This window comes from Saccopteryx bilineata, chromosome 8 (genome assembly GCF_036850765.1).
Source record: "Saccopteryx bilineata isolate mSacBil1 chromosome 8, mSacBil1_pri_phased_curated, whole genome shotgun sequence".
Taxonomy (NCBI): Eukaryota; Metazoa; Chordata; class Mammalia; order Chiroptera; family Emballonuridae; genus Saccopteryx; species Saccopteryx bilineata.
Genome location: NC_089497.1, coordinates 48980484 through 48994263, shown reverse-complemented (window position 1 = coordinate 48994263; position 13780 = coordinate 48980484). Strand labels below are relative to the sequence as shown.

General features: G+C 42.7%; 1 protein-coding gene across 1 annotated transcript in view; it reads right to left on the bottom strand.

The window, feature by feature from the left end:
- Positions 1 to 4361: 4361 nt before the first annotated feature.
- The window catches only part of POGLUT1 (protein O-glucosyltransferase 1), a 28097-nt gene continuing 18678 nt past the window's right edge, over positions 4362 to 13780 (bottom strand). Inside the window, exons 7-11 of the mRNA XM_066241140.1 lie at positions 13576 to 13675; positions 11506 to 11564; positions 9597 to 9764; positions 8778 to 8834; positions 4362 to 8337 (exon numbers count right to left, since the gene is read on the bottom strand). Coding sequence (XP_066097237.1) covers positions 8181 to 8337; positions 8778 to 8834; positions 9597 to 9764; positions 11506 to 11564; positions 13576 to 13675 — 541 coding nt within the window. The 3' untranslated portion in view covers positions 4362 to 8180. The remainder of the gene's footprint in view (positions 8338 to 8777; positions 8835 to 9596; positions 9765 to 11505; positions 11565 to 13575; positions 13676 to 13780) is intronic.

Below are 13780 nucleotides of genomic sequence, written 5' to 3'. Positions count from 1 at the left end.
CTCACTTTGTTAAAGAGGCCGTTGCCTAGGTGATATTAATGTGTGTTGAGAATTGTTGTAGCTTGAGGCTTGGTTTTGGGATTAAGCCTGTCCCACCCTTTTTGATGTGGGGTGGTACAATCCAATCATGCCTCAGAGAAGTGACTTTATTAGAGACTTCCCTATTTTGTATATTGGATTAAGGGTTTGGATTTCTACACTATAAAATGGAGGCAGAACGGGACTTGGCTCTTGGTTCCTGAGGTTAGCATGAGAGAGGAGAGAGAGCAGCAGAAGGAGGCCATGTGGAGTAGGCCAGGAGAAGCAGCCAAGATGGCGGAGTGCTGAGTGAGATGCCAGTTTGTGTAGAGTTTGTATCTGGGATTAGGAAGGAGATGGGGAACTGAGGAGAATAAGGCTGGTGAGCTAGAAACCTTTGATTCTAGGAAACTCGGATAAGTCAGTGGCTTTGTGAGCACTGAATGTGATTGGGTTTTGGAGCCCAGTGTGTGTTTTTACTTGCCCGCCGGGTGCAAGCTAGGAGTAAAGACTATGGCCCACCAGTTTTTGGCTCCATTGTTTCTTTACCGACTGTCCGAATCCAATGCGATTTGGACATTGGCCGGGCTGCTGTGATAGTGGCCCTGGCCGTGCCTCCTGGCTTTACACCCCCCTTAGTTCCTATATCTACTGATTCTCAAAAGGCAGGGCAGCTTCTGGAAGTCCTAGCATGTGTGTGTTTGATAGTTCAGCAATCACATCTGATGAGTGCAGCCTCTGCTAACATATGCTTCGAAGTATAGCTTTTATTAAAATGCACGTTAAAATAGTCACTGTTGGTCAAATAAGTTTGTAAAGATGATATATATGTTTGCTCGCTTATAGTTTGCATTGGTTGTGGGGACAGGCTGTAGGTAGGCAGGGTGGTGATAGCCTAAGGCTTAGTTTTAAGACTAAGCTTTATCCCACACCCTTGACTGTTTTATGATGGGATGGTGCACTCTCATGAGGAATCCCATTATGCCTCAGATAAGTGACTTTGTATCAGAGACTTCCTTATTTATATATTGGATTAAAGGTTTTTGATTTCTACACTATAAAATGGGGCAGACCTGGAGCTTGCTTGCTCTCGGTTCCTGAGATTAGCATTAGAGAAGCGAGCAGAGAAGGCCACATGGAGGAGGCCAGGAGAAGCAGCCAAGATGGTGGAGTGCTGAGGAAGAAGCCAGTTTGTGCAGAGAGAAGGAGGTGGGTAACAGAGGTGAATAAGGCTGGTGAGATAAAAACCTTTGATCCTAGGAAAACTCAGATAAGACAGTGGCTTTGGGAGCCCTGAATGGAAAGGGAAGTGTTTTCCCACTGTATTTCTTGCCCTCTGGGTGCAAGCTAGGATTAAAGCTAATGGCCCACCAGTTTTTGGCTCTGTTGTTTCATTACCGACTGTCTGAATCAAATGTGAACCTGCACGGGCCAGGCGGCTGTGATGGTGGCTGTGGCTACTGGCCTTACAGTCTCAAACTGATTTGTGTACTTCCACTTAATCTTTGCTAGCAACCAAATATTGTCTCAACATTTGCAAATTCCTATCCCTCCTTTTATTCCTTTCTAGATGTAATTCAAAACCTCTGCAGTTTACAATTTAGTAAGTAGAATCCTGGAATTTAATAGATGGTGTACAGAGCTAAAGAACAGCGGACTTCTTGAACACTTTTGAAGACTCCAGTATGGAGTCACTGTCAGCCATGACAGTTATGTCAAGTGGCATAATGCCCAGAACTGAGGTAATTGGGTGTAACAGGAATGCCCTTAGGATGATCCTGGAATGCCCCAAACTACAAATCTGAACACTCAGACAAGGACTTCATCTGGACACTGATATGACCAATATCCATTTTGGGCTATAAGAACTCAGAGCTTCCACCATTTGATGTTCCAACTTGGCTGTGCCAGGAGTCACTCTAGGAGCCCAACAGAGCTTTTCTTTTTCTTTCTTTTTTTTTAAAGAGACAGAGAGAGAGTCAGAGAGAGGGATAGATAGGGACAGACAGACAGGTACAGAGAGAGATGAGAAGCATCAATTATTAGTTTTTCGTTGCGACACCTTAGATGTTCATTGATTGCTTTCTCATATGTGCCTTGACCGTGGGCCTTCAGCAGACCGAGTAACCCCTTGCTTGAGCCAGCGACCTTGGGTCCAAGCTGGTGAGCTTTGCTCAAACCAAATGAACCCGCGCTCAAGCTGGCGACCTTGGGATCTCAAACCTGGGTCCTCAGCATCCCAGTCCAACACTCTGTCCACTGCACCAACGCCTAGTCAGGCAAGCTTTTGTTTCAGTTTTCACATGTTGCCACTGTAGCTGCCTGGCTTGAGACCTAGGCCTGCTTTTCCTTCCACAGACACCACCACCAGAGATGAGGACTTTGCAGTGGAGACTTTGCTCTGCTGGCTGTATTGAGCAGATGCCTCCCTTTCTGTGTATAACCTGTGTGTAACTCGATTGGCTTATTGGGGAGTTCTCCCCAAATAAAGCTGGCATTGTGGAAAGACACAAACTTTCCTGGATGTGCCCTTTCTCACAATAGCTGGAATTTTATAGATAAGGCAAGAGAAATAACTGACTGCACTAGCTGAATAGTGACTGTGCTAGAAAGATTTCTCTGGTGTCTGGGAGACAGGCTTAGATTCTGCTCCTACTGTAGCACTTACTACATTGCATCACAACTTCCTACTCACTGTCTTAGACTAGCTTTGAGGTCAGAACCAAGTATATTCATCTCTATGTCTAGGACTTAGCACAATGTCTGGCATGTAGGTAGTTGAACAAAGAATTCAGATCCCCTGACTCCGGGCTCTGGCTCCAGGTTGCTGCTTATCACATATAGGCTCAAGTCAGCATCAGAATTAAGTTCTAAGGCCCGAGAGCCCAAGAAGTGGCTGTGCACTCTTTCTAATCTACATGTGGAAAAAGCTAAATGCTTAAGATGATTCCAGAATCATTCTGAGATGAGGGAGGCCCTGCAATTGTGGGACAGGTGTGTTGGGCAGATACTAATAAAGTGTTTTATACACAACTCAAGTGTCCCCAGGACTTACTACTTTGTAGATACATTCTGACAGGCAAATTTCACTAACCTCATAGCTGCCTTTTCCTTCAGGTAACTGGAGCTTCATTTGTAAGGTTCCCTTTGCCAGCCAGTACCTCAAGAAGATCCCAGACTCTTGGTCACTGTTCACTGTTATTTTATCTCAGCTCCTATGATCGTCACATTCCCACACTCCCACTTCTTCAAGCTCCCGGATCTTACCTTCTTTTACCACTAGGGAAATACTCTCCCTACCCTGTCATCTGCTTTTTGAAGGGTCTCAGAAAAACGATAAACCAAAAGATATTACAAGGTTTACCTGGGCCACTCTGTTTAACATACAGCTCTCACCTCCCAGGGTGTGCATTTGCCACCAGAAAAAAGGAAGCAGGGAAGGATTTCAGTACATTCACATTGCCACAGCCCTCTTTGCTGAATTCTGCTCATAGAACTCAAAAATAGCACCTTTTCCCATTGTGAACTTTCTCCCAAGGGTCCAAGTTTGCCTTTCCCTGCCACATTCACCAGGTACTGCCCTTGTCACATTAGTTTATTATATTACATGTGACATAAACTGTTCCCATAGGTAAAATGAATTTTGAGGACTGCCAAGAACCACTTCATTTACCCATCCCTCAGAGCATAACTCAGTTTTTACTTCCATGAAGTTTCCCATCTGTACCAATGAAAATTTCTTCCTCTAAACTCTAAACCCATTATCTTCATGAATAACTGTCCTTATAAATAATTGGCCTCATGGCATTTTAATCACCTTTTTATGATGCCTCTAGTATTGTTAGCGTCTCCACTACAGAGCTCCTTCATGAGAGGGGGCCTGTTGTAGCATTTTCTTATCCCCCGCTGTTTGTGCACAGTAGATGCTCCAAGAGTATTTGATAGATATTAAATAATTGTAATTGTACCCTTCTGCCTCACTCACACCTTACCTCTGCTATGAAACTTTAGATTCTTCAAGATTCCCTCATATCCTTCTATTAAGTTCTTTTGCTTAATCTAGAGATGGTTTCTGTTCTTAGCAACTAAGAAAACTTGACCTAACAATAGAATAAGGTGGGCCACTGACAACATCACGCAAGTGATACTCGCCAAATAAAGCAAAAGCATTCCTTGTGTTATCCAAGTATCCTACTTCATTCAAATAAACTGAATTATATCCTTTCCTTGAAAAAAAGTGTGGCCTTTTAGCTCACTGAGGAGGATGGGGTAAATTTGGGACCCAGCTAGTATTAAGAACACAAACAACTTTCAAAAGTTATGGGCATAAAAATTATTTTCAAAACACACTTTATTTATATTACACATCATCTTCATACCATCTACATAGAGGTAAACAGGTACATAAAAATGTGAATAACATTCGCTGTGTTTAAATACAAAGATGCCCTTATTGACTCTGCAAAGGACAGACAAGAAATTGCATTGTTCCAATTGTTAGTCTTCTGCCTGCAGTCCCCTATACGAGCCAATGACTAGGCAATGTGTAAACAGGATCTAGTTAAGCCAACTGTCTCCCATCCATCCACCCATTCACTCATACACTGCTCACAAAAATTAGGGGATATTTCAAAATGAATATGAAACGATAAAAAAAGAAGCATTTGATATTTTTTTATTAAGAATATCAGAAAAGCAAACAAGTCAAAGTTGTTTGCTTATGCAAATGAGATATAAAACCAACTTTTACTTCATTGGTGAAAGTGTACTATATACAAGGCTGAAAGTTCTGGAGTATCTGCTTGTTCCCTGATCTTGAAAGTGCACATTCTGCAATTTCCCAGCCCTTGCAATGCCCCTGAACATGACTTGCCCTAATGCAAAGCCTGGAGAGCTACAGGATATCTTGAAGCTGGTCAAACACAGATGACAGTGGCAACAGCACTTGGAACATCCCAAAACCTGATTAGTAGACTGTGAAATCGCTTTCAAGAAACTGGCACAGTATGAAGAAGATGAAGGCAGGGTCGCCCACTTGCCACAACAGCAAGAGATGACTGCTACTTGACGTTATTGGCAAGAAGAAACAGATGCAACAGACCTGCGGGGACAGTTTCTTACTGCCACTATATGACAGATATGCATCCAGACCATACAAAAGTGTTGGACTGCATGCCCGCGACCAATAGTATGGATTCCATTATCTGCTGAATACCATAGAAGGTGGGCTGATGAGCATCATCATTGGATCCATGATGAGTGGTCAACTGCCCTCTTCTCTGATGAGGCACAATTCAGTCTGCAGCCTGACAATCATCATGCCCTGATCTGGCGTGAATGAGGAACACGGGAGAATCCACATTTCATGCGAGAAAGGGACTCCTTCGGTGGCGGTAGAATCATGGTTTGGACTGGCATCAGCATTGGTGGTTCTACCGACCTCCATGTCATCAGAAATGGATCACTGACTGCTGTCAGATATCGAGATGAGGTCCTGCACCCTATAGTAGTGCCCTATGCTGGAGCACTTGGAAACAACTTTCTTTTCTTGGACTATAATGTAAGGCCCCACTGTGCGCATCTCATCAACAACATGCTTCAGGAGGCAGGAATCAAATGCATAGACTGGTCTTCACGTTCTCCAGACCTGAATCCCATTGACCATGCTTGGGATGCACTGGGAAGACGTCTGGCAAACCGTCCAGTGCCTCTCACAGCACTTCTTGAGCTGGAAGTTTCCCTGGAGCAAGAGTGGCAGAGGATCCCACAAGAACTGCTGGACAGTCTGATCCTGTCCATGCCCCATCGCTGTCTGTGTTTTGGCAGTCTTGGGTGACCATACACCCTCCTGAACAGTCAATGTGTGGCACTCTCATCCAGTTTGACATGCTTCTGTTCACCCCCACCAATACATCACTTGCTACTCAATCAGGATAATTGAGCTTGCATCTCATTTGCATAATCGAACTTTCTTTGACTTGGCGCTTGCTTTTCTGATGTTCTTGTTTAATAAAAAAAATAACCAAATGCTTTTTTTTAATCACTTCATATTCATTTTGAAATATCCCCTATTTTTTGTGAGCAGTGTACTTCAGTATTTACTCTGTGTGAGGCACTCACTGTACAGGATAATGGAGACATCAAGGTGAGTAAAACATGATCCCCACTCATCTAGAAGCTCACAAAACAGTAGGAGAAACAGTCAAATAGCTACAGTACAATGTGATGTCATATAATGCAGGCATGAGCAAAGTATTATGATTGCCCCTATCTGCCTAGCGGAATAAAAGAAAGGCTTCAGAGAGAAGGTGATACTTGAACTGGAGTTCACTTCCAGGGAATTGTAGTTTCCGCTCTTAATACAAAGGATAGAAAATTGTGTTCCTAGTTTAGTGAAGAAAAGTAAAATATACAGAGAATAATCACATCAATGAGGACCTCATATTGACAAGGCAAAACCATACTATAACTCAGAAATCTGGACTACTCATCGCTAGACTTACAGCACCTAAGTACACAATCCCCATTCATTTTTAAAACTCAAAAAATTCCATTTTAAATGTCTGCCTTATTCTATGTAATGATATTTAACTCTTCTAAGAAGGTCCTTAGGCTTAAAATTTTGTGGGAGTTTAAAAGTCCATTTCTTACAAATGGAATAAAATCCTAAAAAAAAACAAACAAATGGAATGAAATCCTGACTTTATATGTCTAAATCTCACATTTACTAATTTTGAAACCAATTAATAACAATCTGTTCTTAGGAGTCAAGGTGAAAGAACTAATTTCTCTGTAGAAAAATTGGGCTCAGGGGACAAGGATGGACAGAGCATCGACCTAGGACGCTGAGGACCCAGGTTTGAAACCCTGAGGCCGTGGGCTTGAGCGCAGACTCACTGGCTTGAACATGGCCTCACCAGGTTGAGTGTGGGGTCACTGGCTTGAGCCCAAGGTTGCTGGCTTGAAGCCCAAGGTTGCTGGCTTGAGCAAGGGGTCACTACCTCAGCTGGAACCCCCCGGTCAAGGCACACATGAGAAAGCAATCAATGAACAATTAAGGTGCTGCAATAACAAGGTGATGCTGCTTCTCTCTCTCTCTCTTCCTGTCTGTCTGGCCCTGTCTGTCCCACTCTCCCTCTCTCTCACTAAAGACTATATGAGTTTCAATCTAACAGTTTTTCTTCATTTTCAGCTATGTTAGCAAGAACATCTCGAGAGGTTAAATTACTATCCAAATATGTTCTTGAAAAGGGAAAAAGAGGTCCCTGCAAGAGAGAGTGTGGCCTGCTGCCAACCGAAGGAGAAAAAATAAGGGCATGCAGACTGAAGAGTTGCTATAGCATGCACAGTTCCTTCAGAGTGAGGACTACTTCCTAAGTTTATTAAGTTTTTGTCTTTTTTTTTTAATAGAGATCATAAAAAGAAGGGTGTGAAGGCACAAAAGGGAACTTGAGATCCACTTGCAAATTACTCATGCAACTGGCCTCTTTCTATGTGGCGTTATAGAACCCTCCTGAGTAACAGAGTCTGCGCTCTTACAAAAGACAACTCCTAGGTCACTGCATGGCCCAGCTACGGCTTCCTTAAACCTTTCAGGAAATAATCTCCAAGGATTTTTCACAAACCCTGTAGGGCTTCCCACATTAAAATATAGCAAGAAATATCAAGCCTTGAATAACTGCAGATGGGTGATGATGAGTTGTACTAGTCCCGAATGATCGAGTTTCTTCTCCAGATAATGGGACAAAGGATATTATCCCCTGGCACGGTCAGTTCCACAGTGATGGACACACATATGTGGATGATCTGAGGCACAAGCTGTAATTGATCCTAAGAAAATGGAAGATAGAATCGACTTCAAAACTCACATCTCATGATTTCTGGTCCTTATTTAGCCAAAGCGTTGAGATGCTTATCAGTATTATATTTATATATATTTTTTTGATCTTTCTGAAGAGTTGCTCTGGGTGCAGCATGACAAGGAAACCAAATATTTGGCTTGGTAATAGTATTTAAGATACAGGTACTACACTCCTGGTAAGCTTTCCGCAGTCAAAATGCTCTACCACTGAGCTATACCCCCTCCTTCCTGGTAAGCTTTCCAAGCACAGGATATTTCAGGTCTGCTGCCATAGAGAGGACGTTGGTCCAATGATGACTTATTAGAGTTCAGTTTTCAAAATTTTGGCAATAATCTGATCATAGCTTTTCCTTCTTGTTACATTATATGACAGGAATTTAGAGTATTCAGTCAATAAGTTCTCCCAGTAACAGGTGATGTCATCCATCTTCAAGTGGTTCATAATAAACTGGCTTCCCCTAGAAATAAGATTAATAAGAACATTTAAAGCACAGCATTTAATAATACTAGTAGCTTACACTTGAGTGCTTACCTTGTGTCAAGCACTGTTCAGAGTATTTTATATGAATTGACTCTGTTTATCCTCAGAACCAACCCTAGCCATCATACATCCACAAATAAGCACTTAGCAATAGAACTTAATTTTTTTCTTAAAAACAAGCAATGCAATAAAAAAGTACTTGTTTAGTTATCTCAATGTTTTTAGGCCACTTTTATAAAGGATGGGGTTTCAGACATCTGTGAATGTGTGTTTTTCCCTCAGGGTAGCTTTAATTCTGTTTATCTCTGTATAATAAGGATCAAATCCAGATATCACCACAGTAACGATATTCATATAACTTTAGGCAGGGCAAAATGGGGATGACAAAGTGGAAAAGGAAAAACAAACAGAACTTACCTTTCTGCAATTTCTTGAGCTATGTCATCATTTGCTTTTACAAATTGCAGCAGCTCCCTGAAATGCAAAGAATTATTAGACTCTGAAATACAGACTAAGCTTATTAGTACTAAATCAGACAGACCATAGATTGAGCTCTACAGTTAATATATAGGTATGGGATTAGAGTACCGTGGGAACAACAGGGAGGAGGCAAGATATCAGGGTCCTCACAAGAACAAAATAACAACATCAAAAAAGTCCCCACACACACAAAAAATAAAAAATTAAAAATAAATTTTAAAAAAGTCCGCACATAGGCTAAAGGCAAATTGTTGTAGTTTGGGGATATAGCTGAGAAAATAGAGAAATGTTCAATGATACACATCAAAAATCAATAGTGAAGAAAAATCTTCCGTCCTGTCTCCTGCTCTGGCCCCTTATGTTTCTGGCCCCTCTCCGGACCTCTTTCTAGTTTCTTCCATCATGAGAAGAAATCTTCCTCAGCTTCACTGGGGTCAATTCTCACACTGTATTTGATAGTTCCTTAGATAATATAACAAAGTCAAATATCCCTATCTTTAGTCTTTGAGAGATTAGAGCTTTTTCACTGCCTGCTGCCTGAATGTTACATTTTGAACCAGCACTAGGGCACTTTTTCAAATTAAACCCCACTTGTAGCCTAGCTGGATATAATGCAATAATATCTATGTGAACTAAATAAGAAAAGAAAAACTTTCAATGGAAAAAGTCACCAGGAATAAATGCCTTAAATAGGCAGGGACTTAGAAACAGATTATGGGAGTCACTGGAATTTCTGCTTGGAAACGAGTAGCTTACTGGACATTGGAGAGATCTGTCTTGACTGGTATATAGTGAACCCACGGCTTCAGCTGTGGATAGAAGAATTCCAGCCACTCATCACCAACATGGAAAACAAGTGAACCACAGAGGAAGAGGTGCTTGAAGCGGAAACTTGCAGCTACACCTCGAAAATTAAACAGATACCTGAGGAAGAAAGAGTAGATTATACTCGATACTATATTCTTGCTGCCACAAATGTGACCTTCTTTTTCTTCATCCCTTCTCCCTTTTTCTCCTTTTATGACCCCTCCTTTCATTTTTAATTTTCAAGGACACATCGGCATGTCCTCTGGCGTTTCCATAAACTCCTTGGTTTTCCAGGAGATACAGGTTATTCTTGTAAATGTCAAGATGAGGGGAAAGGGGGATACTTTCTCCAGGCAGAACTAGTTAGGGCCAGGAGCTAGGTGCTGAGCAGACAGGACACAAGGCTCAGGTGGAAATGAAACCTCACCTTTTCCTATAAGCTCTTCAAGGACTAATGTCTCTAACTCGTCATGCCTGCCACCCCCGCCTTGTTTATCCCATAGGGTTTGTCAAAGGCATTCCCCGTTCCCTCTTCTCCTGAAGTCTACAGAGGACAACCAGGCACACCTAATCAATCTTCAGAGAAATACCCACTGGGAGAAAGCTACCTGAGAAAGAACATTTTCTTTTCAACATGTCTCATGGATGGGGCCCTGTCTCCAACCGGAGAGTTGCTTCTCCCTCTAGTTGCCACTGTACTCTGTAATCAGCATTCATCTCTCTGAATACCCCTCCTGACCTAATTTTACCTATTCTCCTAGTTCTGGTATTTAAATGTAATATTTTACTTACATATACTCTATTCATGTTGAACCGTAAACTATTTTTTTTTTCCTGAAGCTGGAAATGGGGAGAGACAGTCAGACAGACTCCCACATGCGCCCGACCGGGATCCACCCGGCACGCCCACCAGGGGCGATGCTCTGCCCACCAGGGGGCGATGCTCTGCCCCTCTGGGGCGTCGCTTTGCCGCAACCAGAGCCACTCTAGCACCTGGGGCAGAGGCCAAGGAGCCATCCCCAGCGCCCGGGCCATCTTTGCTCCAATGGAGCCTTGACTGTGGGAGGGGAAGAGAGAGACAGAGAGGAAGGAGGGGGTGGGGGTGGAGAAGCAAATGGGTGCTTCTCCTGTGTGCCCTGGCCGGGAATCGAACCCCGGTCCCCCGCACGCCAGGCCGATGCTCTACCGCTGAGCCAACCGGCCAGGGCCCGTAAACTATTTTATTAACCTGATAAATGCTTCATCTAACTTTAGCCATTGACTGGGTGGGGTATAGAAAGAGGGGATCCCATCACTCTGAATAGCACACAAGCTCTACGGAAGCAGGGGCCATATTTCATTGTCCACACAGTTCCCACAGAACTTAGGCCAGAGCCTGTGCACAGCAGGTTCTCAGTAAGCGAGAGCTAAATGAATTACCATGACTTTCATAAATCCGAGCTGGACCCTGGTATTAAAATTCTCACCCAGAAATAAGTAAATCAGAAAAAACTGTATGATTTCACACACAGGTGGGATATAAAACTGAGACTCATGGACATAGATAAAAGTGAAGTGGTCACCAGGGGGAGGGGAAAGCAGGGAAGGGAGATGGAAACGGGGTCAGGGAAAGGTGAAAGAAAGAGGGACAAATATAAGGTGATGGAAAATGATTTGACTTTGGGCGATGGGTAGACAACATGGTCAACAGTTCAAATGCTATAGAAAAATGTTCACCTGAAACCTATGTACTCTTATTGATCATTGTCACCATGTTAAATTTAATTTTCTAAATAAAATTAAAAAAAATTCTCACCCAAAGTGAAGCTATTACAAAAACAAAAGGGAAACCAGTAGTCAGGAGTCTGGGAGGTCTTACTTGTATTTGCAGTGATCCACAAGATGGACATCCTTAGCAGCTGGCTTTCCCAACGTATCCTTAAAGTGAAAAGGGATTATTAATGTTAGTAATAGTAGCATTTATTGGAGATCATTGTGCAGCAAGCAAGGTAAACATTTCAATAACATGATCTCATTTCAGTATTACCCCACGAGGAAGCCAAGGCTTCAAGCAGCTAGGTTTGCTCAGGGTCCCATGGCCCTCAGTCGCAGAGCTAGGTGGTTTAAACCTGGGTCTGTCTGATTTTAGAGCTCCAGATTCCTCGGAGCCATATGCACTCAGCAGTCATGGCCTACAGCTCATTTCACTGAGGTCACAACTGCTGACTGGCTTAGAGGTGCAAGGCACCAACATATTTTGTTGACCATGAAAATTATTTGAAGTAAATATTTAAACCACTACCAACATTTACAGGCAGTAGGATATTTCTTACAAAACTCCAGATTTTCAACTTTTCTTGTAAGAAAAAGAAGATCATGTAGACTGAGCTCTTATACCTGGTGACAGCACTGACAAGACCTTTCACTGCTCTCTACTGCCTATTCCTGAGGCCCCCAGGGCATCTGTATTTGAGACCCCCATCTATGCATGTTCCAGCCACCTTAGCAGATGGTAAACTCCTTGAAGAGGGGAACAAGTCCTATTTGCTTTTGCAGCCTCCACAGTAGATGCTCTGCTGAGTGGATATTTTTTCATATTCGTATTTTTAAATAAAGTTTCTCTTAAGCTTCTTTTGCTCCTGTTTGATTAAAGCTACCATATAATATACTCATCTTAAATATACACTTAGTTTTTCCCACAAGAAGTTTAAAATCCTCATTATCATTCACACACGGTATGTGGCAATTTCAGATAAGTGCACTTAGATCTTAAAGCTCTCTGAATAAGTCATGGAGTTAAGAGGCCAGAGATGGGCTCCAAAACAAAGCTAATCATTGCTGGATTCACCTTAGAATACTTGGAGAGTTTTAAACAAATTAAGATGCCTGGATTCCATCCCCAGAAATTCTGGTTCGTTTGAACCATTTTTTTAAGTTCTCTAATTGGATTGTATAGTGAGAGTTGAAATCCACTGGTTTAAACCAGAGATTGGCAAACTGCAGCCCATAGGCTAAATTCAGTTTACTGTTTATATTTTTATATACAATCTATAAACTAAAAATATTTTAATCTTTCAAATGGTTACAGAAAAACCAAAAAAGAATATTTTGTTATCTGAAAATGACATCAAATTCACATTTCAGTCCCATAGTTTTATTAGTACACAGCCCCGCTCACGTTTGCATGTTGTCTGTGGCTGCCCTCATACTGTGACGGCAGAGGTGAGGAACCACACAGAGATCTCACAATCCACAAAGCCCAAAATATTTACCATTTGAACCTCTAATAAAAAGTTTGTGACCTCTGGTTTAAACCTTCAAAGGAATGTAAAATATTACTCAGAATATGGGCCAGGGCCCTGGCCGGTTGGCTCAGCAGTAGAGCGTCGGCCTGGCATGCGGGGGACCCGGGTTCGATTCCTGGCCAGGGCACATAGGAGAAGCGCCCATTTGCTTCTCCACCCCTCCCCCTCTCCTTCCTCTCTGTTTCTCTTCCCCTCCCGCAGCCGAGGCTCCATTGGAGCAAGGATGGCCCGGGCACTGGGGATGGCTCCTTGGCCTCTGCCCCAGGCGCTAGAGTGGCTCTGGTCGCTAGAGTGGCTCTGGTCGCGGCAGAGCGATGCCCCGGAGGGGCAGAGTGTCGCCCCTGGTGGGCGTGCCGGGTGGATCCCGGTCGGGCGCATGCGGGAGTCTGTCTGACTGTCTCTCCCCGTTTCCAGCTTCAGAAAAAATACAAAAAAGAAAAAAAAAAAAAGAATATGGGCCAGAAAAAAAATGTGAGTTTGAAAAAGAATAATTTACATGTGTGTGCTAGTACTAGTTCATGGAACTTTCTCTACATTCATCCCATAACTGCCAGGAAACCTAATCTGAAATTCTACACAGGTGGCATGTTCTTTGAGTGAGAATGTTCACTGCTTTAGTTTCTATTCAGATGACTGGTGATTACTTTCATGGACTTCCAGGCCTGGTTTTTGGTATATTCTGCATCAACAAGTTTTGGGTTTTTCCGAGATAGAAGAATGAGAGGATCTCGTTCTGGACTTGTCCTATAAAAGAAACACATAACATTAAACTGTATGTGCTACACCATAATACTATCCCCAATCTCTGGAAGGTAAGCAGTAATTGATACACACAGGTGGACAACTCAC